The 23,582-nt window shown below is 42.6% G+C and overlaps 2 protein-coding genes across 4 annotated transcripts; one reads left to right on the forward strand and one right to left on the reverse strand.

Annotated features, from left to right (window-relative positions):
• Nucleotides 1–2,343: 2,343 nt before the first annotated feature.
• Nucleotides 2,344–7,314, reverse strand: CCDC127 (coiled-coil domain containing 127). Of its 3 annotated transcripts, none has more exons than XM_075416673.1 (3): nucleotides 7,223–7,314; nucleotides 6,505–6,633; nucleotides 2,344–5,890 (listed from the first exon to the last, which is right to left on the reverse strand). In XM_075416673.1, exons 2-3 carry the CDS (start codon nucleotides 6,623–6,625, stop codon nucleotides 5,217–5,219), a joined length of 795 nt encoding a protein of 264 aa, XP_075272788.1. In that variant the 5' UTR covers nucleotides 6,626–6,633; nucleotides 7,223–7,314; the 3' UTR covers nucleotides 2,344–5,216. The 3 variants fall into 3 exon arrangements, with proteins under 3 accessions (XP_075272788.1, XP_075272786.1, XP_075272787.1); XM_075416671.1 differs by lacking the exon at nucleotides 7,223–7,314 and adding an exon at nucleotides 6,984–7,172; XM_075416672.1 differs by lacking the exon at nucleotides 7,223–7,314 and adding an exon at nucleotides 6,944–6,969.
• Nucleotides 7,280–23,532, forward strand: SDHA (succinate dehydrogenase complex flavoprotein subunit A). The gene is made up of 15 exons (XM_075416669.1): nucleotides 7,280–7,365; nucleotides 10,564–10,650; nucleotides 10,955–11,116; nucleotides 11,524–11,667; nucleotides 11,814–11,978; nucleotides 13,193–13,341; nucleotides 14,576–14,700; nucleotides 15,955–16,123; nucleotides 16,679–16,874; nucleotides 17,672–17,843; nucleotides 19,220–19,338; nucleotides 19,723–19,834; nucleotides 20,997–21,127; nucleotides 21,634–21,747; nucleotides 22,447–23,532. Exons 1-15 carry the CDS (start codon nucleotides 7,300–7,302, stop codon nucleotides 22,531–22,533), a joined length of 1,998 nt encoding a protein of 665 aa, XP_075272784.1. The 5' UTR covers nucleotides 7,280–7,299; the 3' UTR covers nucleotides 22,534–23,532.
• Nucleotides 23,533–23,582: the final 50 nt, after the last annotated feature.

Here is a 23,582-nt window from a genome sequence, read left to right on the forward strand (position 1 = left end):
CCATGTGTGGCTTGGCAGGACCGAGTCATCAGCAAAGGTCAAGGCGGTAATTTATTTTTGCCACACCATGGTATTTGCACTGGTGGAATCCATAGCCGCCTTTTTCTAGGTTGCAGAGTAATTGATTGGGCGAGATTGGATCCCCTTGTTTGACTCTAACCTTGTTGGTAACTGCCTCAGCATGCTTCTTTTTCAAATCCGGATGTGCAGTGGCACTTCCAGATCAAGTTTCATCTGACCACATGCTCAGATAGTTCTTCTTACTTCAGAACCAGAGGGCATGTTTGGGTCTCACTCAGCAGGAGGCCTTGGCTGGTTCTGTGAATACTGCCCATGAAGGGAATGTTTTTTCCTGGTATATTGAATGACAAGTTGGAGTGATTGTACACTCTCAGAGCAGCCAGGTTCAGCTATATGGCCTCTTTGTCACCCATTAATAGGCTGAGATTTTGTTACCCTGCTTGTCAGAATCCACGGAAAGAATATTAAGATGGTTGATCAGATTGTGATAGGTTTCTCAGTTTTGCCACATAAGTTGATTTCAGTATCAAAATAGTTCTATGTTCCTTGATACGGTGCAGTACACATGTTGCCAGTCATTAGTTCGAGTTCTGCTGCTGATGCTGCAAACGTCCCTCCATGGTGTCTTCAGCCAGATGGACTGAGACTCCTCAAACTGTTGTTCTGGTGAATTCTTATAATCCAGCTGACCTATGGACATATGTGACCACCACAGTGTATGCATGATCAGTTTTTGTTGATTATCTTAAACCATGTAAGAAACACATTTAAACTCCAAGCAAAGGACAGCCCTATGTGTCCATTTTTGCATAGGCAGAAACAGTTTTACTGCCTATATAAAATTATGGATGGTTCGGTCAATTCCTTAACTGAAAATAGGAACTGCAAGGGGTGGCTTCCTCAGACCCTTCCCTTCAGGGGGATTTGAACCGAGCTGTCCCTTCCAAAGCACAGCACGCCTTTGAGGAAGACATGTTGTCATGTCAGCAGTTTGCTGGCAGCTCCTATTGAGGCCCAAGAAGCAAGAAAAGGCCAGATCCTCAGGGCTGCTCCTCTCTACCCACTCCCCTTCAGGAGCATTTTCTAAGGAAGATTTCCATCTTCTTGTACTCAGCCTAAATTCTGTGAAGTCCAGAGCGTGTTTTGTCTTTCTCTTTGCGTTGCACGCACGCAGGACAGCAGCTGTATCACACAACAGACAGGTCAAACGGAACGTGTTCTTTGCTTTTATTGAAAGCTGAGATGTCTCAGGGCATTCCCTTGCCCGAGTCTAAATGTGGAAAGTTGTATTAACACAGCTACTGCCCAGCAGGGTACAGACTGGGCACAGATGAGCTGTGAAGTGGTGAAACCCATGCGCGTAGACACTCTCAGCGTACACCTCACCAGGACTCGGAGGAGGCTGAACACCTCCTCGAGGGACATTTCCTCCTTGGACACCTGCCAGGTGGACACCTGCCAGGTAGACACCTGGAGCCCCGTCCACCAAACCCAGCACCACCACCAGGACCTCCAAGCTTTTTCTTCTGGAAAGGAACCCGCTGCCCTCCGTTCCATAACAGGCCTAGGACACCTCTTACACCCTGTGTGTGTCTAGCTTTCAGGCAGGGCTGTGACTCCCCGGATGCGTGACCCACCTGAACAATACACGCATCCCCCAAACTCCAACACTTGAACAGTGTGGTAATTTTAAACTGGTCACAATAACAGATCTAATACCAGCTCTTCTCTGTTTGATAACAGGCTGTCCTCTATTCTTTATTTCCAGTATTTCACAAGGATGGGATTCTCCATGTGAAGACCAGGGATGGGTAAATGCAAACTATTGTGTCAAAGAGATTAAGGATCTTTTATGAAGGGAACAAGGACTCCCAGTGTGTCTGAACACTGTCCTCAAGCAGCTGCATTGTAGTTCTTCACAGAGAGCAGGAAAACAAGAAAATCCACATGGGGAAACAAAAAGGAGCTGGTGTGCAGACTGAGACACGTGAGGGATTCTGGAGGAAGGCAGAATACCCCACACAACAGACAGACAGAAGGTATTACCCCAGTCTTTCGGTGAGATGGTCACCTTTAATCACTCATCTCCAGTTACAGCTGGTGCACTTACCTGTTTAACGATGCTGTTCATTCCCATGAAAGAAAAGAAACTGTCCAACACACCCTCTTTCTGCACGAAGACCAAAACTTTTGACACGCCAATTTAAAAACTGTCCCATTTGTAAAACCTTAAAATTATGCAATTTCCTTAGAAAGCTGGAATAAAATAGCAAATCCCACTCCTCCCACCCACCTTGCTCACATTACAAAACAACGCAGAAATATGTAAGGGGTTTTATTGTTATTGTTCGTTTAATAGGTGAGTGACCATTTTCATAACCAAAAAAAGTTCATTAAATCTTTCAAAAACAAATTATTCTTGCATTCTACATATATACCGGCATTTCCAAACAAATAACCAATCCTGAACAATAGCTGTTGGGCAACATAAAGCTCACAATAGAACTTTCAACATAACAACATACAAAGGGGGAACCTTTCAAAAATACGTAACACACCAAACAAACGTGAGTTTCGGTAGAACCTAACAGGACCTGTGCTTCTAAACCAGTTACACACTTTAAAAAATCCTCCTCAAATAACTCTTCAGTCGTAATATACCGATCTGCAAAGCGTCCGTGAACAATAGTTCAACCATTAGTTGTACAAATAATTGACACTTCTAAAGAAGTGAAAGCGAGTATCGAACATTTACTACGTTGCATCCAACCCTGTACAATCAAGCATATGATGCTTCAATTTAGGTATTTATACTGAAAAAAGTATTTTACCCTCTTGATTACATTTTCTTTAAACATTCTGAGTGATGTCAGTGACAAACTGAAAAAAAATGAAAAAGTATAAACTGTTTGATCTCTTCATACTGAGAACTCACAAATACATACAAAGTCAAGGCATGAGTCTTAAACACATTGGCATTGATTCACTGGCTGCTGTTTGCCAGCTGAGTTGCTTAACTGCCTGTACCTACACCTGAAACACGCCACAGCTGTCTGGTCAGACACCTTCCACATCCTGCAGGAATTACACACAGGATAACTAGTTGTTCATACTAATTTATTCTACTGGGCAATTAGGGCATGTGCATATGGCCAGCCACAGCAGCTTGGCTCCGGCTGTCACACAAGAGTAGTAACTCAGTTGCAATCTCATCTCCTAACCCACATATGCTTGGCAGCCAGACAAATTTTGGCTTTTCCGGTGTTCGTGATGGTTCTCTTTTTTTTTTCAGGTTGGTCTGTCTGTCTACTACAACTTTATTTAATAATATAAATAAATTTAAATCAGTATATAAGAGACTAAGAAATCAGTACAACAGTATAACCAGCACCAGCAAGGCGAACAAAATCACAACTGGAAAACTGAGTAGTTGGGAGACATACATTCTGTTTAAGAATTTTATGTTCAGTATTTTTGCTGAGTAACTGGGATTAGGTTGCACCCACTACTTCAGAAGATTTTTCTGCTGTCTTCTGTGCCTAGGCTGAAATGAACCCAGGAGGAAATAACAAAAGAAAAGCCCACATCTGCTGGGAGTTCTCTGTTAAATGGGCATTCACGTAGCTGGATTGCTTCTGGGCCACACAGTAGCTGATTGCCTAGAGCAAATGTGTTTGTGAAGTTTAGCCCTCAGTAAATAAAGAATTGCTTATTAAAGAACTGACAACCCAGCAACACTAATCAAAGTCAAGTAACAGAGAAGATCAGATGTTATAAACAAACAGGCAAACACTGGTCTAAGGCTGGGTTAGAAAGGAGGAGGAAAAAAGTTATTATCCGAAATACATGGCACATATGAAAAAGAAGGTGGTTCCTACTGCTACAAGGACCCAAAGAATACTCAAAAGTTTTAAGTGATTTCAAGCATGGAAATGCACTGGGGTGCTTTTTTTTTTTTTTTTTTTAATATCTAATCTGTTTATTTTACTGCGCTAACTAAAGCAAAAAGCCCCCTTTCTCAAGAGTTTGCAAAGCTTGTATATCCACAGGCTTTCATGGTCACGTGTATGTGAAATGGTGACCCATAAGCTCAAAATTTAAGAGTTGTGGAAAAGCATACTTCAGTTCTGGGAGAACTGACACAGTTGAGGAGGGAGGTAGTGGCTACCAGTGCAGGGTGCACTGAGGTTCCTATCTGTGAACAACAAACTGGACCTGTCCAAGGAACAGAGCCAGGTGCAACGGCTGCAACCCATGGAGGTTCCTGCAAGCTGACCAGGTACCAGCCAGCGTGCTGCGACGCAGCGGAAGCAGCACGGTGACATCTGTAACGAAGGCACACTGTCGGGTTACAGCTAAAACTCTGAGAGAAAAACGTTCAGTATTCTTAACATATCTCCAGTATGATGAGTATACAAGTTTACACACTCTCTAGTATCCAAGCACGGATCCCTAGCTCCAATGAGACATTCATTAATCTGTTCCTTTAGGTGTTATTTTAATTAGCGTCTTCTGGATGTTTCACTCATAAAGTACTATTTATATATTAAGCTAGAAGACAATGCAAAACTGATTAATTTGAAACATGATCATACTATTCCCCCCCTCAGAATACTAACACATACATTTATACACACACATTTACAGATATATATATTTATATAAATGTATGTATATACATGTAGAATTTATGCGACAAGCACCTTGCTCAAACACAGTCTCCTCCAAACATCCACCTCAAAATCAGTCTTGCTTAAACAAACAAACAAAACATAAAAATAAAATGAGACACCATGTAAAACACCAGGGATATGGAGCGCAACGTGCTACCCCACTTGGGGGAGACAAATCACACTTCTCTGTTGATGGAGTATGACCATCAGTCAGGTAAATCACTCTAAACAGAGTTCTGTTTTGCTGCTTCAGATACCTATGGAAGGCGGCATGTCTCTATACTACACTGCAGTCTGCAATACAAACACACTCAGAGAGTTTAAGAGCATGCGTAGCTCACCGAAGCCTCTGTTGTTAGACAGTGAAAGGAAAGGCACCAACACTGCACGTCCCATGCAAATACAAGTGCAACGAAGAGGAGATACGGAAACACAGCAGGAGAATTTAACAGCTTTGGACTACAACTGAGATTGCCCCTACTATGCATGGTGGATCACATGAAATCCCATTATTTCCCCCACTTATTGTTTTCCTAATATGGCCTTTTCTGCCCTCTTGAACTTCTGTAGCTCAATAGCTAGTTCCCAGTATTTCAGATACAGCCACATAAGTCTTCCATTTTGACTTTTGTTCCTGTTCATCAGATTGCCACAGTAGCGATCATGTCTGAATATATCTTTTAAGCCACTTTCCATATGTAGAGCCATAGCAACAGGATCAGTTGCTGCTTTAACTAGCAGACTTTTCTCTATTTCTAGTCTCTGGCTTCTGGGTACAAGAAGACTGCAGTAGATGTCCTGTCTTTCTTTAAGTCCCTCTTCAAATTCTTTTAGTAAAATATTAGCTCTCTTTTGCCACTCTTCTTCCTTTGCCAGACAACTCTGGTACAAGTTACCTGCTGCTCCCGAATGCAAAAGGACTTGTTTTTCTCGCTCTAACTTCTCCTGCTCCTGTTCAAGGATCCTTCTTTCTTCTACTAGTTTGCGACTCTGGGACACGAGGGCTTCACGGTAACTCAGGGTTCTGTTGCGTTCCTTTTCAAGCTCCAGCTCCAGGTGAGCAACCGTGCGACGATTCTCTGTGATTGTATCCCGGTATTTCGCTTCCAGGTCTTTTTGTAATGACAGATGTTTTTTATAATATTCTTTTTTCTCTCTTTCTATTTCTTTTTGACATTCTCTGGTCCAGATCCAACCTATCGTATATAAAGCAGACTTCAGACATCAGTATAACACACAGAACACTGATAGGTATGATTAATTAACTATGCTTCTAAAGAAGCTATTAAGCGCTAAAAAACTTTATTTCCTGCCCTCCCCAGGGATATTCTCTCCTATTCACATCCCACAAAATGTATTTCTGTGGGTCTATGTTTCACAGTAAGCCACTTTCAATGATCATGTTTCCTTTGAAGTAAAATCTCCCCTAGTCTTTTATTGCTCAGACATGAACTGCTTGGATTAAACAAGGAAAATAAAAGTTATGGGGAAAGAATCTGGAGGTTTCTGACGTGGGAACCGCGTTGAGAATTTTTCAGGCCCAGTAGACAGGCACGCATCAGCAGCTCTCTGGCTTGTCACCTTTGGGCTCCCTCGCACATTGTATGCCCGCTCTTCTGCAAGAGCTTTCTAAACTGGAGCTTACTAGACACGGATTAAATTCTGCGTGTGAGAAACGACCCTTGCCTCGGCGCTGTCACGGGTGCTCACTGCTTACGACACTGCAGCCGAGCGGCCTAGAGGACGCGCCGGGCTGGGGTCCCAGGGCCTCCCCGCTGCGGCCCAGCAGACGGGCCCTGGCGCTACTTACGGAAGGCGGCGAGGCCCAGCATGGGGACCAGCAGGGCGTAGTTCCACCTGCCGCCCTCATCCCCGGGCTCCCGCCGGTTCGGCAGGATGTTCCAGTTGGGGGGGTCATTTAAGTTGTTCATGAAGGCACCTGAGGCGGACAGGAGAGAAGCACGGCGTCACCGGCGCCCGAAGGAACTGTGCGGCTCCCGCCGCCGTCTCCCGCCGGGCGCACAGCGGGCTCCCGCACGGCTGCTCCCGCACGGCTGCCCCCGTCCAAGGGCCCCCAGCGGCGGCCCCGCCGCTCGGGAACTTGGCACGGACGCGCCTTCCTCCAGCGGGAGGGCTCCCTGGCCTGCTCCGCGGGGCCGCCGCTGCCACCGCCCACCCCTTCCCCGGCCGCCCCCGGGGGCTCCAGGTCCCGCTGCGCTGCAGGCCCCGGCCCAGCCCAGGGGAGCTACCAGCCCGCCGGCGCCGAGTCGCCTCGTCGCTGTCACTTACCCGCCGGCCCCGCCTCCCCGGGCCGGCCCATTAGCCTGGGGAAAGGGGGAGGAGCAACCCGGGGGGACAACAAACGGACTCGCGCGAGCCCTGAGGGCTTCCCGACCGCCCGGCCCCATCCCGGCTCCGTCCCAGTCCAACCGAGGGGGAGGGCTGAGGGGACCCCGCAGGCGAGGGACCGCGCGCTCACTGAGCCCGTGGGCGCCCACGCCCCCCCCGGCACAACTGGTCTCTCCCACCGAGCCTTGCGGGTCGCGGCGCCGTTAGCGGCGTCTTCGCGCATGCGCCGTTGGTTGCGCCTCCGGCTCCGTGCGAAATGGCGGTGGCGGTAGCGGCGTCGCGGAGCTTGGCGAAGCGCTGGCTGCGGCCGGCGGCGCGGGCGGTGAGTGCCTGTCCTCGGGCCGCTCTGCTCTGCAGTGCCCCTCCGGCGGAGGGGGAAGCGTCCGGCCGCGGGGCTGCCGCGGAGAGCCCCTGGGGGAGGGAGACGGCCCGGCTGGGCCTGGGGACCCCGCGCGTATCCCGCCCCTCCCCTCAGCCGGGCGGGGGAGCGCGCCCGGCCCCGGCCCGCCCTCCCCCGCGGCCTGGTGCGCGGCGGTCCGTCCGTAGCCGCGGTGTCCCCCGTGACCTTGGCGGGGAGCCGCGGCTGGGCTGCGGGAGCGGGGCTGCCACGGCCGTGCGGGGCCGAGTGCCCCCTCGGCAGGCGCGGTCCGCCCGGTCCTGTTTTCGGAGCGGGCCGTGCTTGGTGCTGGGGCGGGTAACGGGGAGGTCACCGCCCGTGGGGATGGCCGGGCTTGGGAAGCCGTATCGCTAGGCCGTGAGCGGGCTCCCTGCGGGTGCGGGCTGTGCTGAGGAAGGGCTCTGGAGGAGCCTGGCAGTTTGGGCACCTGCCAGTCCCAGCGCCTGGGTAGGAAGCGTGCTGCTGGCTCCTGGACCTGTGTGGGAGCACAGAGTCTGCATGTTGCTCAGATCTGGCTAGCAGATGATTCCAGGACGTCCTGCTTGAAGGTTTGGCGGGTTTGTTTTAGCTGGTCTGTAAGCAGCCCTTAATGAAGGCTCGTTTCTCCCACTTCATTGCGGAGTTTTAAGTTTCTTTCCACTGTTAGCATGTGTGTCTGTAACGAGTTTGGCGTTACAGAAGATAAACACATGGGAAAAGGACCCTGTAAGTGCAGCCGTAGTTGTCCCCGTCTTATAAACTAAGTGCAGAAAAGTTGACCTGCTGAGGGGAGAAAGGCTTCAGGGATATCATCATGTTTTTGGTGGCAGTGAGCTGGCCCTGATCAGACATTTAGTTTCATAAGGGCCATGGTCCTGGCAGCGTAACAATTCAGGGTTAGTGTGATCCGTGTTTCTTTCAAATTTAGTGTAACATCTTTTTGTGCTTTGTGGACTTCTGTGCAGACTCATTCTGAACAAAACTTAGTGGCAGCGGAAATGCTTGTGTATAGCTTTAGCAAAAAAGCTTATATGAATGGGAATAACAGTTCTGAAAACTGTATTTTGCAGAAGCTTAGATGTGAATAGAAAAATGGTCTGCTAAACGCTGCTGTGGTTTTGTGGGGTTTTTTTTTTTTATAATATGTTTCCAGAGTCCTCTGATGCAAAATATGTGTGCTAACTGTTTGTACTGATGGCAGAAAGCAACAAAGTTTTTCAAAAGGAAATTAGTTGCGGGGCATTGTGACAGAATTCTGACTGGAGATTGCAGCAGGCTGTTTACTCCAAGGGGAGAAAAAATGGGTCAGTTTCTTTTGGGGCTTTAGGGCATAACCGCAGTTTATAGCTCTTGGCAGGTTTTTTTGATGTTGGTTTCTCCCTCCTCTCAGTCACTTGCGCTTTCTTTAAGCAATACTGAGCGTGTACAAACCTGTTTGTTGTGTGCTGTCTTTACATGCAGTGAAGATTTTCTTTGAATTGCTTTGTGCAATAACCAAATGTATTGTTGCTCACCTGCAAGAAATAATTTATTGCAGTAAAAAGAGCTGTACTGTTGCTGGAACACCACTTTGGAAACAGGCAGTAGTAGTATGTGCTAGAGAGTGCATGGCCGCCACATGCAAAGTGTGAAGTGTAGCCTGCCGTGTCAATTAGGGTTCTGCTAATCTGACTTCAGTGGCCCTCAGGCCTGTGAAAGCAGTTTTGCTGCAGAGAGGACACCCCGTTTTAGCTTGAGCTGTGATTGTTGGGAAAGCTGTTTTGCAGATAAGTTGCATTTGATACTTCAGTGTTATCTGGCTGTTGGTGAACTAGTTGATCTGATTCTGTATGTGAATTATTAATGAAGATGATTAATACAGGAATTAAGATGGGCAGGGAATTGCTCTGAAGCGTGGTAATGCAGCAGGGTGGAAGGGGGAGAGTAACTGCCTGGAGGGAGGGTACTAGTGGAACCCCTTATAAATAGGTGTTCAGACTGATCTTAGTTAAAGATGGCTGTAAAAAACAGAAGTGTGTTAGCAAATATGATGACACATTAGATTTGCTGTTATGCAAGAAGATAATTTGAGAAAACTAGTATGAGGAATGATAAAACTAGGTCGAGGAAAGTGTACTGTAGTTCAGGAATGGGGGAAGAGATTGACATTTGGAAGTGATGGGGAGGGAAGACCAGCTTGTTAGCATATTGTAGGGCGACTCAGCCATGAATAGGACAGTTGCCGGAAAAGGCAAGTATCCCTCCGGTGCATTTTGGGATGCATTTCAAATAGAGAAGTGCTGATGTCACTGCACAGGTCACTAGTGTGGCTTTGTGTTGGTGTTCTAGTCAATTCTACATGCTCAGTTAGGTGTGTTTTTTCTGAACGGTGTAAAGAAGGAATACTGGGTTCCAAGAAATTGGATCTTTATACTGAGGAGACTAAAATTCTGATTGTTTTAACCTGTTAAAGCAAAGACTGGATTCTGGGTAGGTTTCATGGTGGAGCTTTTTGGTTTTTGTTTTGAATGTGCCGGGGAGAGGGAACAACGTTACAGAATGGGAAAACTCTGCCCTTGTGCTTCACTGAAGTATTAATGAGTGGTTCTAAATTGGCCACTAGTTAATACAGAATGAGAAAAATAAAAATATCTCTGACTTTTGAAGCACTAGTGAGCTGGAACAGCTTTTCCTACCACCTAATTTTTTTATCTTCATGACTCTTGACCACCTGAAATAATTCAAATTCTGAGGATTGCTTTTCCATTAAGTCCTGTGGTTCCCATAAAGCTGTCTCAATCTTTATTTATGAAAAAAAGTAAGAATACTACAGTATTAATTATAAACCTATTCTTCTGTCAGTGCAGCCTCAGGTAGGTCCGAGAGAGTGGTTAGTTTTAGTGACGTAGGTAACAGAGGGTCTGTAACACCCTGTTACCTGCAGGCTATTTTCTCATCCAGTCAGAGCTCCCTCTCCCCCCTGGGCATGAATATAGGAAAACCAGCACTTCATTGCATGTAGCTCTAAATTACATTGTTAAAATATACTTGTGTATGTGGTATCAGTGGTAAGTAGAAGTTTGTTATAAATGTAGGGTAGCTGAGAATGCTGAAAGTCTTCCTTGTGGAAATGTTTGTTCTATAACAGCTGTCTTCTTTCCGTAGTGGCCAGCGGCATGCCAGCCTCTTGCACGCAACTTACACTTCACAGTCTACGGAAAGAAAAATGCTTCTACAAAGGTTTCTGATTCGGTATGTTTGTACTTTATTATGTAACCTGTCACTTAAGATACACACTTAATGCTAGAGAGACATGAAACAAAAGGGTTCTCGGCTTTTAGTGGGGTGTTGCGTTCAAGTATGTAGTGAGACTGAGTTGCTGGAATGCATGATTTTTTTAAGTTTAGTTTTCGTGCCCAAGAGTATAGAACAGATGTAGCATTTGCTTCAGGAGTCTCTTAAGAATATGAAATCTATGCTGATTTTGTTATCATGAAACTTAAGTTTGTACTAGCTTGAAATATTTGTGATCATAACAAACTGGGTTTTTTTCCAGATTTCTACACAATACCCGGTAGTGGACCATGAATTCGATGCAGTTGTTGTGGGTGCGGGAGGAGCAGGTCTGCGGGCTGCATTTGGTTTGTCAGAAGCTGGGTTTAATACAGCGTGTGTTACAAAGCTGTTTCCCACCAGATCCCATACTGTTGCTGCACAGGTGAGAAAGGAGGTAGAAGAAATGTTTAAAAAATGCCTGCTGTCAGAAAGCTGATTTGGTTATGCACATGGGCATCGCGTTTCAAGGCCACGCTTCCTTTTAGAAGTTTTGCATGTTTAGTTGAAACTATTTTGAAGGGCAGTATATGTCTGGATTCTATTCAGTGCTTTTTTACTGCATTTGATGTAACTTTGTAGTTCGTTGTGTTACAGAAAACAGAACAAGATAAGAGCCATTGTGAAACTGATAAATTGCCCAGGTTTTTCTCAGCCATGTTAAATCTGACTTTATGGTGTTTCTTGTACACAGAGGCATAAATGGTATGCGATTTTTAACAGAAATGACGAAAACCTACTAAAACTGCAGTTCAGTAATATAATTTGAGGAAAATGGGTTTTCATTTTCAGGGAGGGATCAATGCTGCTCTGGGAAACATGGAGGATGATAACTGGAGGTGGCATTTCTATGACACAGTGAAAGGGTCTGATTGGCTGGGTGACCAGGATGCTATCCACTACATGACCGAGCAAGCCCCAGCTGCGGTGATAGAGGTGAGACTTGCTGGAATTGATGTCAGCTATAAGGATTTATAACACAGACTAGCTTCCAAAGAGATCACCTTACTACGAACATGGTAAAATAACTTGTTGGATTGTTATGCACAAGAGTTTCTGATGCCTGTATCTGGGTTCAACAGCTGGAAAATTATGGCATGCCGTTCAGCAGAACTGAAGAAGGAAAAATCTATCAGCGTGCATTTGGTGGACAGAGTCTTCAGTTTGGAAAAGGAGGACAGGCTCACAGATGCTGTTGTGTTGCAGACAGAACAGGACACTCGCTGTTACATACTCTGTATGGCAGGGTAAGCAGCCGTGAAGTAAACTTGGTTTGGGTTTTTGTATTTGTAATTCATGTGTTTTTTCCTACCCCCCCCCCCCCCCCCCCCCCCCCCCCCCGAGTCTGGAAAAATCTCTCACCCAAAACAAAACCCAAACAAAATGTGTAGCTATTTACATGTGAAGAAAGAGTCCAGGGGATGACTGATAACAATTCTGGATTTCCTTCCTGAGGCAATGTGGGTGGGTGTAACCTAGGTGATGCTTGTTTTTTGTCAGGACTATGCAGAAATAAAACAAATTGAAAGTTCATAATTATAAAGGTTCTCATGAAGATGATGGAGGTTAATTAGTGTATGCTGTTAGCTTTGTGGTCTGTAGTAGTTCTTCACTGTTAGTACTTTTGTGTCTGTTAACTAGACCCCAAGAGAATTTATGTAAACCTTCCCCAAAAAGCTTTTTCCAAAAACCCTGACAGAGCGGCATTGGGGGACTCTCAAAAGAGGTACAAGGCAGCGTTTTCTTTCACTGGCCTTCAGACAGGGAGCGGGAGGAAACGGGAGGTGTAAATGCATGAAGGCCTGCTGTGCATTTCTGAGCTTGCTTTATGCCGAGTAAGTGCCTAGTGTTCCAGCGTCTGTTCCTATCAATTCTATGAGCCATAATTGAAGAAAGATTTGGTTATTTTAAAATGGTAGTAAGCTACTTGGAGCCTGAAATTAAGTACCTTGTAGCTAATGTTTTTTTTATTTACTTAGTAACTAGCTAATTGCTCTCCTTCAGGTTCACGCTGCTGCAATGCAAATGCTCAGTGCTGCCAAACACTGGTCTGATCCTTTAGGGCATGAAAGAGTGTTTGACTTGATGCCCACAGCTGCATCTGGTATACTAGGCTGCCGGAGATGTATTCCGCTTCTTTGTGAGAGGTTGTGTAAAACGTGCTTGTACAAGTATCAAGCATCACAGCTGACTTAGTGTTGCCAAATGTAGAGGGAAATAACAAGTTCTGCTGACTAGCTGTGACTTCTTGCAATTAAGTGATTTGGTAACTACTTGTGTCTCTAAGCTAGAATAGATTCATTAGCAAATCTTTATATAAATTTGTGATGAAACCAGCTTCCCTGAGAGTTGGTGGGGGTGATTTTTATCTTGATCCAGCCCATGTGCACTGACTGTTTTGAAGAGAAGTTACTTTGTTTTCTGAATTTTTTTTAAAGTTCCTTTTTAAATTTTCCTCTAGTCTCTAAGATATGATACAAGCTACTTCTCTGAATATTTTGCCTTGGACCTGCTTATGGAAAATGGAGAATGTCGTGGTGTTATTGCCCTTTGCATAGAAGATGGCACTATACATCGTTTTAGAGCAAAGAACACTGTCATTGCCACTGGGTAATGTAATTTTATGACAAAGAACAGAAACTTGAAAGTGCTACTAGTTGGAAGTGTGTGTGTTTGTAGATGTGTTTGAGTCCACAGTGTGGAGATGACATGTTAAGTTGAAGAACATTGTTTATATGTTCATCTCCCTTCCCCCATAACTGAATGAAGTCATTCCCTCTGAAAGAAGGCACATACTAGTTTCTGACCAAGTATAAATTTAGTACGAGGTCTAACTTTGAGTTCTAGAACAATGATGTAAAGTTGGAATGTGTAAGAGCAATATGGATGGTCCATATGATCTTTGATTTTTTTTTAAAAGGTGCTGTTTAAAGCAGACATTGTTGCAATGCTACCAACATATGTGTATATCTGTAGGGTTCTGAGTTTCCTGTAGGAAACAGCTTTTTTCAGAATTCTGGAGGATCTATTGCATTAAGAAACCAACATTGTAAGTCTAATTGTTGTATGATGGGATTATTAGAAGATGAGTGTAATTTAACGTTACTTGGTTTCAAAAGTTTGTATATGTTTAATAGAATACTATATGCCTTAGTCTTGCTCATGGCTGTCTTCTGTCTGTTTCAGTATGCAAAATATTTATAAACGTATCTGTCAAAGAAAAATGTTTAGTTTGGTTGCCTACATAATAGCTTTATTAAAACCAAGGCTGTTTTCATACTTGTGTACTTTGAGGTACGTACGGTATGTTGGTTGATCTTTCTTCTGAGTTTGTGCTGAAATTGGGAGTATTTGCACTTCGCAATAGCATTGGAAGCTAACCTGTTTGTTTTAGTCATAAAAATTTGTGTTTGATATCTGATTTAGGCAACTAAGTTTGGAAATCTAAGAATATAAAATCAGGGCCGTATCAAGGGTATAAACCATTGTTCTATGCTATTTTTGGTGAAATTGGTAGTAGTAGGTTGAGGGAAGTCTAACGGTTTTGGATTGAGAGAACTTCAAAAACCTTTCTGGCAAAAAGGCTGCTTACACCTAACTGTCCTGCTTTGGAATTATTCTTTTTCTTGGACCTTCTGTCACCAGCTGTTTTTCAGATATGGTTGAGCATAATGGGACAATGCCGATTTTGTTTTGGTTGAACTTAGTACAGAAGACGGCAAAACCTATGCATCTTGCTTATTAACCCTCTATTTCTGCTGTTGTGCAAACAGCACAGTTGGGTGGTATGTTCTAGTGACTGTTTTTTCCCCCTACTAATTCTGTTAACTCTTGTGTTCTGTAGTGGGTACGGTCGCACTTACTTCAGTTGTACATCTGCTCATACTAGTACGGGTGATGGCACTGCCATGGTCACACGAGCTGGTCTTCCTTGCCAGGACTTAGAATTTGTACAGTTTCACCCTACAGGTACAGAATATGAAAAAATACTTACATTATTGTTAATGAATTGAACAGATTTTTTTGTTGTTTTAAAATGTGCTCAAGTCAGTTTGCTCTTTCCTGCAGCACTTGATTAGTTGCTTGTGTCAAGTGTTCAGACTTGTTTGTGACTGCTGTTGAATGCCAATCTGAGTTAAGACAAGATGAGAAAGGTCTCAGCTGTTCTAGTTTAAAGACCAGTGTTAAATACTTTGAGGTGCTGTCTTTATAATACTAACAAGTTTTATGAATTCCAAGCTGAAACCACTTCACCTTTTAAACTTACATTTCCTTTTGTCGTTAAAATATTAAAAGGGTTTGATATTAGATACTGGAGCAACGGGGTAGATGCAAATGTTAGGGAATTATGTACTAGAATCTTTTGTGGAAGTGAGGCAATTGAAGTAAAGGTATATATTTAGGACTATGGTTTTGTAGCACAGGATCAGTATGTAAACTGTGAACAGCAATGGTCACAGACTAAAAAGCAAGATTTTTTTTTTTTAGGTAGCTAACTAAATGCTTAGTTTAAACTTGTGATGGGGTGAATTTTTTTAATCACTTAATTTTACAATGTTGCTGTTGCTATATCATAGAGATCCAACGTTCATTTGACTTAGCTAAGATTTTTCTAGTCAAAGATGCTTCCTTGCTTGTGTGATAAATCTGTAGCTTTTAAAATAATTACTAAGCGAATGGGTTGGTTAGCATTTTTGTTTTCTACAGTGACCATTGCTGAAGGCTAATGGGTAGGCCTGCCTTCTCGAAAGGAAATGAAAACTGAGTAAGCTTTGACATGCCATACGATTTGAGTCGATCCTGTGCTGCCTTAGCACAGGAGAAGAGGAAACAAAGATGAGCAAACTGGCCTTGAGATAATTGACTTCTGGTTTACTTAAAAATCTTGAACAAAGTAATTGCTGAAGGTCTACAAAATCTTTGTAAAATTCTCCTTAAATATTGATGGGTGCAGATCTCTTGCAGTTCTGATATTTTAGATACTGTGGGTGTTCTGAATTAACTTGCTTACCTTTCAGGAAGAGTGTTTGAAAGGAAAAACAATACTTGATTCTAAGCAGTCTTGAGGGACAGTTGCTAGTGGTGTGATGAGGATGGGATAAAATCTACCCCTATGACGTATTTGCAGTATCTTAAGACCACCTTGTTTATTCAATTCTGGTCATCCTGTTTATGAAGCAAGCTAGAGAATATCTCATTTGATGGTATTTTCTTTCTTGACAGGTATCTATGGGGCTGGCTGCCTTATAACAGAAGGATGTCGTGGAGAGGGAGGTATTCTAATTAACAGTCAAGGTGAAAGATTTATGGAGAGATATGCACCTGTTGCTAAGGATCTGGCTTCCCGGGATGTAGTGTCTCGTTCTATGACCATAGAAATCCGTGAAGGAAGGTTAGTGAAATACTTGTAACAAAGCTGCAGAATAAATACTTAATCGTACTAGACTGTCTACAGTACAACAGTTCTTTTGATAAACACCTGATGATTAATGGGAGTGAGCTTTAATAGCTGTTAGCTGCACACTGCAGGTAGGGCAGAAATTTTGCTTGTTAATTCCTAATGGTACTGAAAGGGAACAGAAGATGTTAAGAGTCTCCTGTTTGAATTTAGTGCATCTAGAGACAGTTGCTCAAACAAGCTTAATGTGTATGCTTTTAGTGCCAACAATGGAAATTGACTAATTATCTTCAATTTTTACGTATTTCTGTGGAGATATAGTGGTTTAAAGTCTTAAATACTGTGAATTAATCGTGAAAAGAAAGCTGTGAGGTAAAAAATACGCTTAAATTCTGCTAGGTTCAACAGTCTTCAAATACGCTAGATACTGATTTTTTTCAGGTAACCTTTGAATTTTTTTTCATAAATGAAACAAATTGTATTAGAAATATTACTGGTGTTTGCAGAATTCCCGTTACGCATTCAAATGTTGACTTTCTTTTTTGGTAGGGGTTGCGGTCCTGAGAAAGACCATGTATACTTGCAGTTGCACCACTTACCACCACAGCAGCTAGCAACCCGTCTCCCAGGAATTTCAGAAACGGCTATGATATTTGCTGGAGTTGATGTCACTAAAGAGCCTATTCCTGTTCTCCCTACTGTGCATTATAATATGGGAGGTATTCCTACTAACTACAAGGGACAGGTAAGTAATATATATCAACTTGTAGTATTTTTTATCATAATAATAGGAAATTATTTTCCAAATATAAAAGCATTAACAATGTTATACATAAATTTAAGTATGATGGATAACATTAATAATACTACTACAATGATGATGTCAGAGTACTTAAAACGCACAGTCTGGTTTGTTTTTGTAAATAACTTGAGAGCTGTGTTCTGGTCCAGCTGGAGATGGGAGTTCTAAGAAACATGTAAAATCAAGTTACCCTCATATCTGACAACAGTTCTCTGTTTATCAAGTTGAGAATAATATAGTTGAACAAAGATCAAACTAGGGCTCTATTACAATCTGTAACTCAGGTCAATGTATAATAATTTTCTGTACCTCAGGTAATCTCTACACTAAAGCAGATTCCTCCAACTCATACTAGTTAAGTGAATGTGAAGTTGTCAGCTGAATTTTTCTGTATCTGTATTATACTTGTCAGTCTTTTAATGCAAAATTTTGCCTTAGAAATGTGTGCAGATCAGACTTGCTTCCTGTGCTTTTCTGACTTGCTGCGGAACTGTGATGAAACAGAACCATGTACTCTTTGTAAGCGTAGCTAAAGAGATCTTGGGATTTAGTGCTATCTGTGTTTACATAGTATTACTACTTACCCGTTAGAGCTAAGGTATTTTTTGTTTTAGAGTTGGAAAAAACTTTGGGTTGCTCTGTTTTGTCTTTAAATGCACATGGCCTTTGCAGATAAGGAGGTTTGCACCGTTTATAAACTGTTGAAGAAATGAATGTTAATTGACTGTCCGAAATGATAGGTGATTACACATGTGAATGGCGAGGATAAAGTGGTGCCTGGTTTATATGCGTGTGGGGAAGCAGCCTCTGCATCTGTCCATGGCGCAAATCGACTTGGAGCAAATTCACTTCTGGATTTGGTGGTCTTTGGTCGTGCTTGTGCCCTTACTATTGCAGAGATGTGCAAGCCTGGTAAGTGTCACTTTTCTGGAGACATCTGCCTTTATGATTCCATTCTGCACAACAAAGACTCGATATACCTAATTCAAATTCCGAATGCTAGACATAGACTCTTGCTAGAAAAGGCAGAAACTGGTGTTTGTGCTTTTTATAGGCATGTTCTTTGCTATGCAAACGTTTCATATTAACATTTTTGTTGTTAAAAACTAGAATTGGGTCGATGCTGTTGGCAAAAACAGTTGAGATTTTTCACAAATTAGCACAACAGAATATTGAGTATGAAGACTGACTTCTGTATCCTGCAGTGCATCTTCTACATCAAAATGTACTTTGTCTTAGGCTTGGCACTCTTGTATAGTGGAATTTGCTGCCACCTTGTTGATTTATAATACCTACTGTATACATTTTATATACATGGACTGCACATCCGAGTGATAGGAGGTAGATACGAAAAATTGTAATGTCTCATCTCATTATTATCAGTGATACCTGTGCATTATCACTGCTGAATATTACTTTTACGTATCTGGTTCAGCAACAGTTACTGAGCTGAGAAAACAAACACACTAATCCCCCCCACACTCAACAAAATACTGTAAGAGACAGTTATATTGCCAGAGCAGCTGAAGTCCAAAAGTAGTCATCTCTTTTCTCACTGCTTAATGTCCAAATTAATAAGACGTTTGTTTTTTCTGTCTAACTGCACAAAGTGCACAGAGTGATGGTTTGTGATGGAGTCAGCTTAGATCTATTTGGTGCCTGTTGGCTTTGGCTTTTTCTAAATGTTAATTTGGATCTTTCTGTGGCTCCTTTGAGTTTGAAGTTGCAGGAGGGTTTTTATTAGTCTGAGTGCAAAGCTACATGTCACATTAAGTGTGCTGGTAAGATGCCGTGTTTGGTTTGCTAACCAAGTAACAGATGAGTTCCAGTATTAGAGGTAAGATGCAGAGCTCACATGTAGCTGCCAAGCTTACTGACTGGTCCTTGATCCCTTAACAGATCCGAGAGAGCATGGGAGCTTTGGGGGTGAGGAGACAAGGAAAGTACAGGAGAAGGTGGTAATGAGCCACAAGCTCATTCCATGGTTTAGAAGAATTTGCATCAAGTGCTGTTTTGAAGGCATTAACAGCAGAATTCAGCCAAACCTATAAATTCTGTACTAGCTGTCACAGGAAGGAATGGGATTCATGTATTTTACTGAGAACTCTTTTTTTAAGCATATGGATACTATTGGTGGGAGTTCAGGAAAGTTTATAATTAACCTGTACCTCAGAAGAAAACAGATTGTGTTTTAGTAAAATCTGACTTTTAGAAGTTGCTAGTCTGTGAAACTGCTGGAACCCAAACCCAAGCCTGACCTACTAAACTTATTGGAACTTTCGTATTAGGAGAGCCAGTTCCCTCCATTAAACCAAATGCCGGTGAAGAGTCAGTTGCTAATCTTGACAAATTAAGATTTGCTGACGGAACCATAAGAACTTCAGAAGCGCGACTTAACATGCAGAAGGTAAGCCTGGTGAAGCCTCTTGAGTATAAGGTGGGAGAGGCTGTGAGCAACGGAGGTGCTTTGGTCACTTTGCAAAGTATGCTTCAGGATTTGCTTTGCAGAAGTACAAAGCAGTGTGAGGAGACTGACTGTGCGCAGCAAAGGCTGTATCAGTTTTGTTAGTTTCTTCTTCCCTTCATGGTTATTGCTCTTGGGAAGTTTACTCACTGTATAACAGAGAGGGGGTGGGGCTTCCTCTTGGACAGAAGAATGCTTTTTCTTCAGGCTCCAGGCATGTTTGAAGTCAAAATAGCTCTATATCGAGCTCTGTTGGAACTAATGAAGTTAAGTGGGATATTATGCGTATGCAGCGTATGAAACTGATTTTGTTTTACTGTCTTGCAGACAATGCAAAACCATGCTGCTGTATTTCGTACTGGTTCTGTACTCCAAGAAGGCTGTGAAAAACTTAGCCAAATTTATAGTGATCTGGCTCATCTGAAGACATTTGACAGAGGTAATTTGATAGCAAGGAATACACCTTGGCCAGAGTACTCTCTAGGAAAAGTGTTTTGGTTTTCCTTTTTTTTTTTTTTTTTCCTTCTGTAAACCTTCGTACGTGTTTCTTGAAACTTTGGCTAAAGGCTTTGATCATTTTGAGTCTTTCAAAATATTTTGTACAGCCCTACTTACTAAACATGGTAGTCAGTACAGCACTTGATCTTCCTGGTCATTTTGTGGTTGCATACTCTTTCAAAGAAGCAGAGACTGAAATCAGATGTAACTGTATAAGGTACTAACTGCTATTCTCTCAGAACATCATGTGAAGTTGTTCAGATACTAAGATGAACTTTGTTAGTGTCTTCTGAAAAGGCCAGGGAGTTGCAAAAAGGTAGTAAGACCTATTCATAGGCTGCACGCTCAGTTTTCGTTCTTCAGCTGAGCAGATACACTGCAAGACATGACGGTATCTGTATGCAGTGCTATCTTAGGAGAACTTGGTTAATTAAGTACAACTGCTGATGTACCTTTTGTCCACTCATATTGTGTATTTCTCTCCAACTACTGCTATTGGACACATATCCTAACACTGAAAGTAGAACTGGCTTTCTTCGACAGCTCTCGCTGAGCATCAAGAACACTGTTAGAGTAGCTTAGAATGTAGGGATCAAAATGAAGGTACATTCATGTAAGTGACCTTGGGTCCACCTTGGAGATACTTAAATGAAGAAGAATCTTGTGTAACTAACAGTGGTTTTTTTTCCTGTCCCTGAGAGCAGGAAGGAAGGGAAAGTCCTGTTGTCTGGATCTGCTAGGGATCTACTTAGAGCTACCATCTAGCCAGATCGTGTGATTGAAAATGAGGTGTGGGGACTGAGTTATATATGATGTAAACCAGGCAAGAATCTATAGTGTAATTTTGTCTCAATAGTACACATGCAACAGGGACACCTGGTAGAACTACTGAATTTTTCGAAGATTCATTACAATTATTAGGGTGTAGGAAGCGTTACTGAGTCTTGCAGGCAATAGTGAGTAATTAAGTATTGCAGAGTACTGTGGCTGCAGTAGGTAGAGCATTGGCTAGTTCAATTCTAAATACTGGCAATAGGACAAAAGTAAATGAAGGAATAACTTGTTTGTAGCACATCTTCCATAGTATTTTAATATTTTACTAGGTATTGTGTGGAACACTGACTTGGTGGAGACCCTCGAACTGCAAAACCTGATGCTTTGTGCTCTGCAAACCATTTATGGTGCTGAGGCTCGCAAAGAGTCCCGAGGTGCTCACGCCAGAGAGGACTATAAGGTATAAAAATTTTCTGTGACCTGGATGTAGGACTGAATTTCCTTGTTATGTGTCCTTGGATGGATTATTTAAAAGTGTTGATTTCTTCAAAGTACAGTCTTCAGGGTCTTAAGATTAGTGTAGTACTTGTCTGGGGTCCCATCTGCTCTGTCAGTTGTCTTAAAATGACCAGTACATGCAACATTGCGTCACCATCTTGAGAGAAGAGCTGTTCCATGTGTGCATCCAAATGATTAGAGAGGTCTAAACCAGGACTGTGGTTAAAAGGTCATGAATGCATAAACAGGACTTCAAGAAGAATAATTGTCCTATGCAAGGAACATTACCTTAAAGCCCTTGTTAAGCCTCAGTGCTTAACGTTTGCACGAACAGTGTTAAGATAAAGCTTGCTGGCTATTAGGAGACACATTCTGTTACAGTGGTAATTGGAATGCAGCTAATCGTGTGGCTGTAAAGTGATTTGCAGATTTGACTTCTGGTCTATACTAACCTAATTTTCTCCTTAGTTACGGATAGATGAGTTTGACTATTCTAAGCCACTGCAAGGCCAGCAGCGGAAGCCATTTGAAGAGCACTGGAGAAAGCACACCCTTTCGTATGTGGATATTCCATCTGGGAAGGTGCGTTGAGCCTGAGGCTTGAGGGACTTTGTCACCGACAGCTGCTCTCACAGACAGCTCTTGATATCATGCTAATACTGCAATTGGTTGTCACTATTTTTTAACTGGTTTCAGCCTGTTGTTGGTGTTTAGCATAGGGGTTTTTATCGTATTTATTTCAAAGATAGGACTGAAATCTGACCCTGTAAAAATCTAGAGTGTTGTTTTTTGTATCCCATTCTTTGAATCCTCTTTGTTTCCACTCCCCCAGTTCCACCTTCCTTGAACTTAGTTTTAAGGACAAGTGAGAGCACTTCACTTCCTGACTAGCTGCTGAGGACAGAAAGATCGAGCGACACAGTTCTGTCTCCTAACGGATCCATTGGGTTCTCCGTCTTTGAGATGGAACTAGCAATCTTAGCCAAAACTCCACTTTTGTCCAAAAGGCCTTTTTAAAGTAGTAGTCTTCTGATGCCACCTCTGGTCAGGCTTTGCTTTTAAGGAACTCGGTCAGTGGTAACTTAGTGGAACTTAAATGTTCCTTATAGGTTACTAACTGTCATTTGCTATGGAAGGAAAAGAGTAATGGAGAAATTAGCTTAACATCGATGAAGGCATTCAGTTACCTGTCTTATTCAGTCATTCTTGTTAGCTAGGCTGTCTTGTTTAGATACAAGAGGTTTGTTTGTCATAAAAGTTCTTTGTTCTCTCTTACTTTAGGTTACCTTGAAATACAGACCTGTGATCGACAGAACTTTGAATGAAGAAGACTGCTCAAGTGTCCCACCTGCTATTCGCTCGTACTAGTAACTTGCGCTTAACTTGCGGTCCTCTCCCAGAGGGGTTAGTGTACATAAGCACGTCACAAGCAAATCAAAATAGTATTGTCATGATCGATTAATGGAAAATGCTGACTAAACTTTTCTCCAACTCTTATTTTGCGGTGGCTTGCTGTAGAATTATGAAAATGGAATGCAGGACAGCTTATGTTCTTTCACCCACCTGTCACAACTGACAGTGAAAACACAAACTGTGTTTAAATAAAGTGATTAGAAGTCTTGTATTTGTTTGAATATGCTGCTATGTATATAATTACAGTGCTTTCATTTTGAATGTATAGTTATTGCCATATTTAAAGAACAAGGAACGCATTGCAGTAGTTTTAGACAAGATTGAGATGCTGAATTTTATGATATGAGGACTTAAGCATCGTAATTGCTGATTGTAAGTAACATGAAAGAAAAGTGATGCACTAGTAATTGTAACTTCTTTCTTCTAAAGTCAAAATTGTTGAAATTGTCATGCTGTTTTTTTATTGATGAAAACAAGATACTTCTACTCTTTTATTGATGAAAACAAGATACTTCTACTCCAGTTACTTCCTCCAAAATATACTGTGAACAGAATATAACCTTAATAGCTGATCTCTCCTCTTCATGGAACTTTTGAAGCCATTTTAGTGGCATGTCCCGTGTTGTATATTTGCTAGGCTGTCTTTTGTCTCAGAAGAACCACGGGGCCGTTTTGCAGAAGACTCACCTACATGTTAAAGCTTACCAGACTCAACTGTAGTGTGCTGTAGTGCTAAGGTGTAACCTGTTTCTAGCAGCATGGCTGTGAGTAACTCCCCGTTCTTGGAGGACTGAAGTGTAACTATGCTGATGGCAATCGAATGGAGCTAATTTTTGAATATTCTTCTCTTTTCTCAACTGCACCTGTTGGCTGTTGTTGGAAAAAATGAATGTTGGTAACACTGAAGTTGTTGGGATGTTGCTGGTGGTGGCTAGAAAAACTGAATACACAATCTATCAGTCTGGTGGTGTTTCTGTACCTTGCACCGGCGAGGCGAGACGGGA

This window comes from Opisthocomus hoazin, chromosome 3, assembly GCF_030867145.1.
Source record: "Opisthocomus hoazin isolate bOpiHoa1 chromosome 3, bOpiHoa1.hap1, whole genome shotgun sequence".
NCBI lineage: Eukaryota > Metazoa > Chordata > Aves > Opisthocomiformes > Opisthocomidae > Opisthocomus > Opisthocomus hoazin.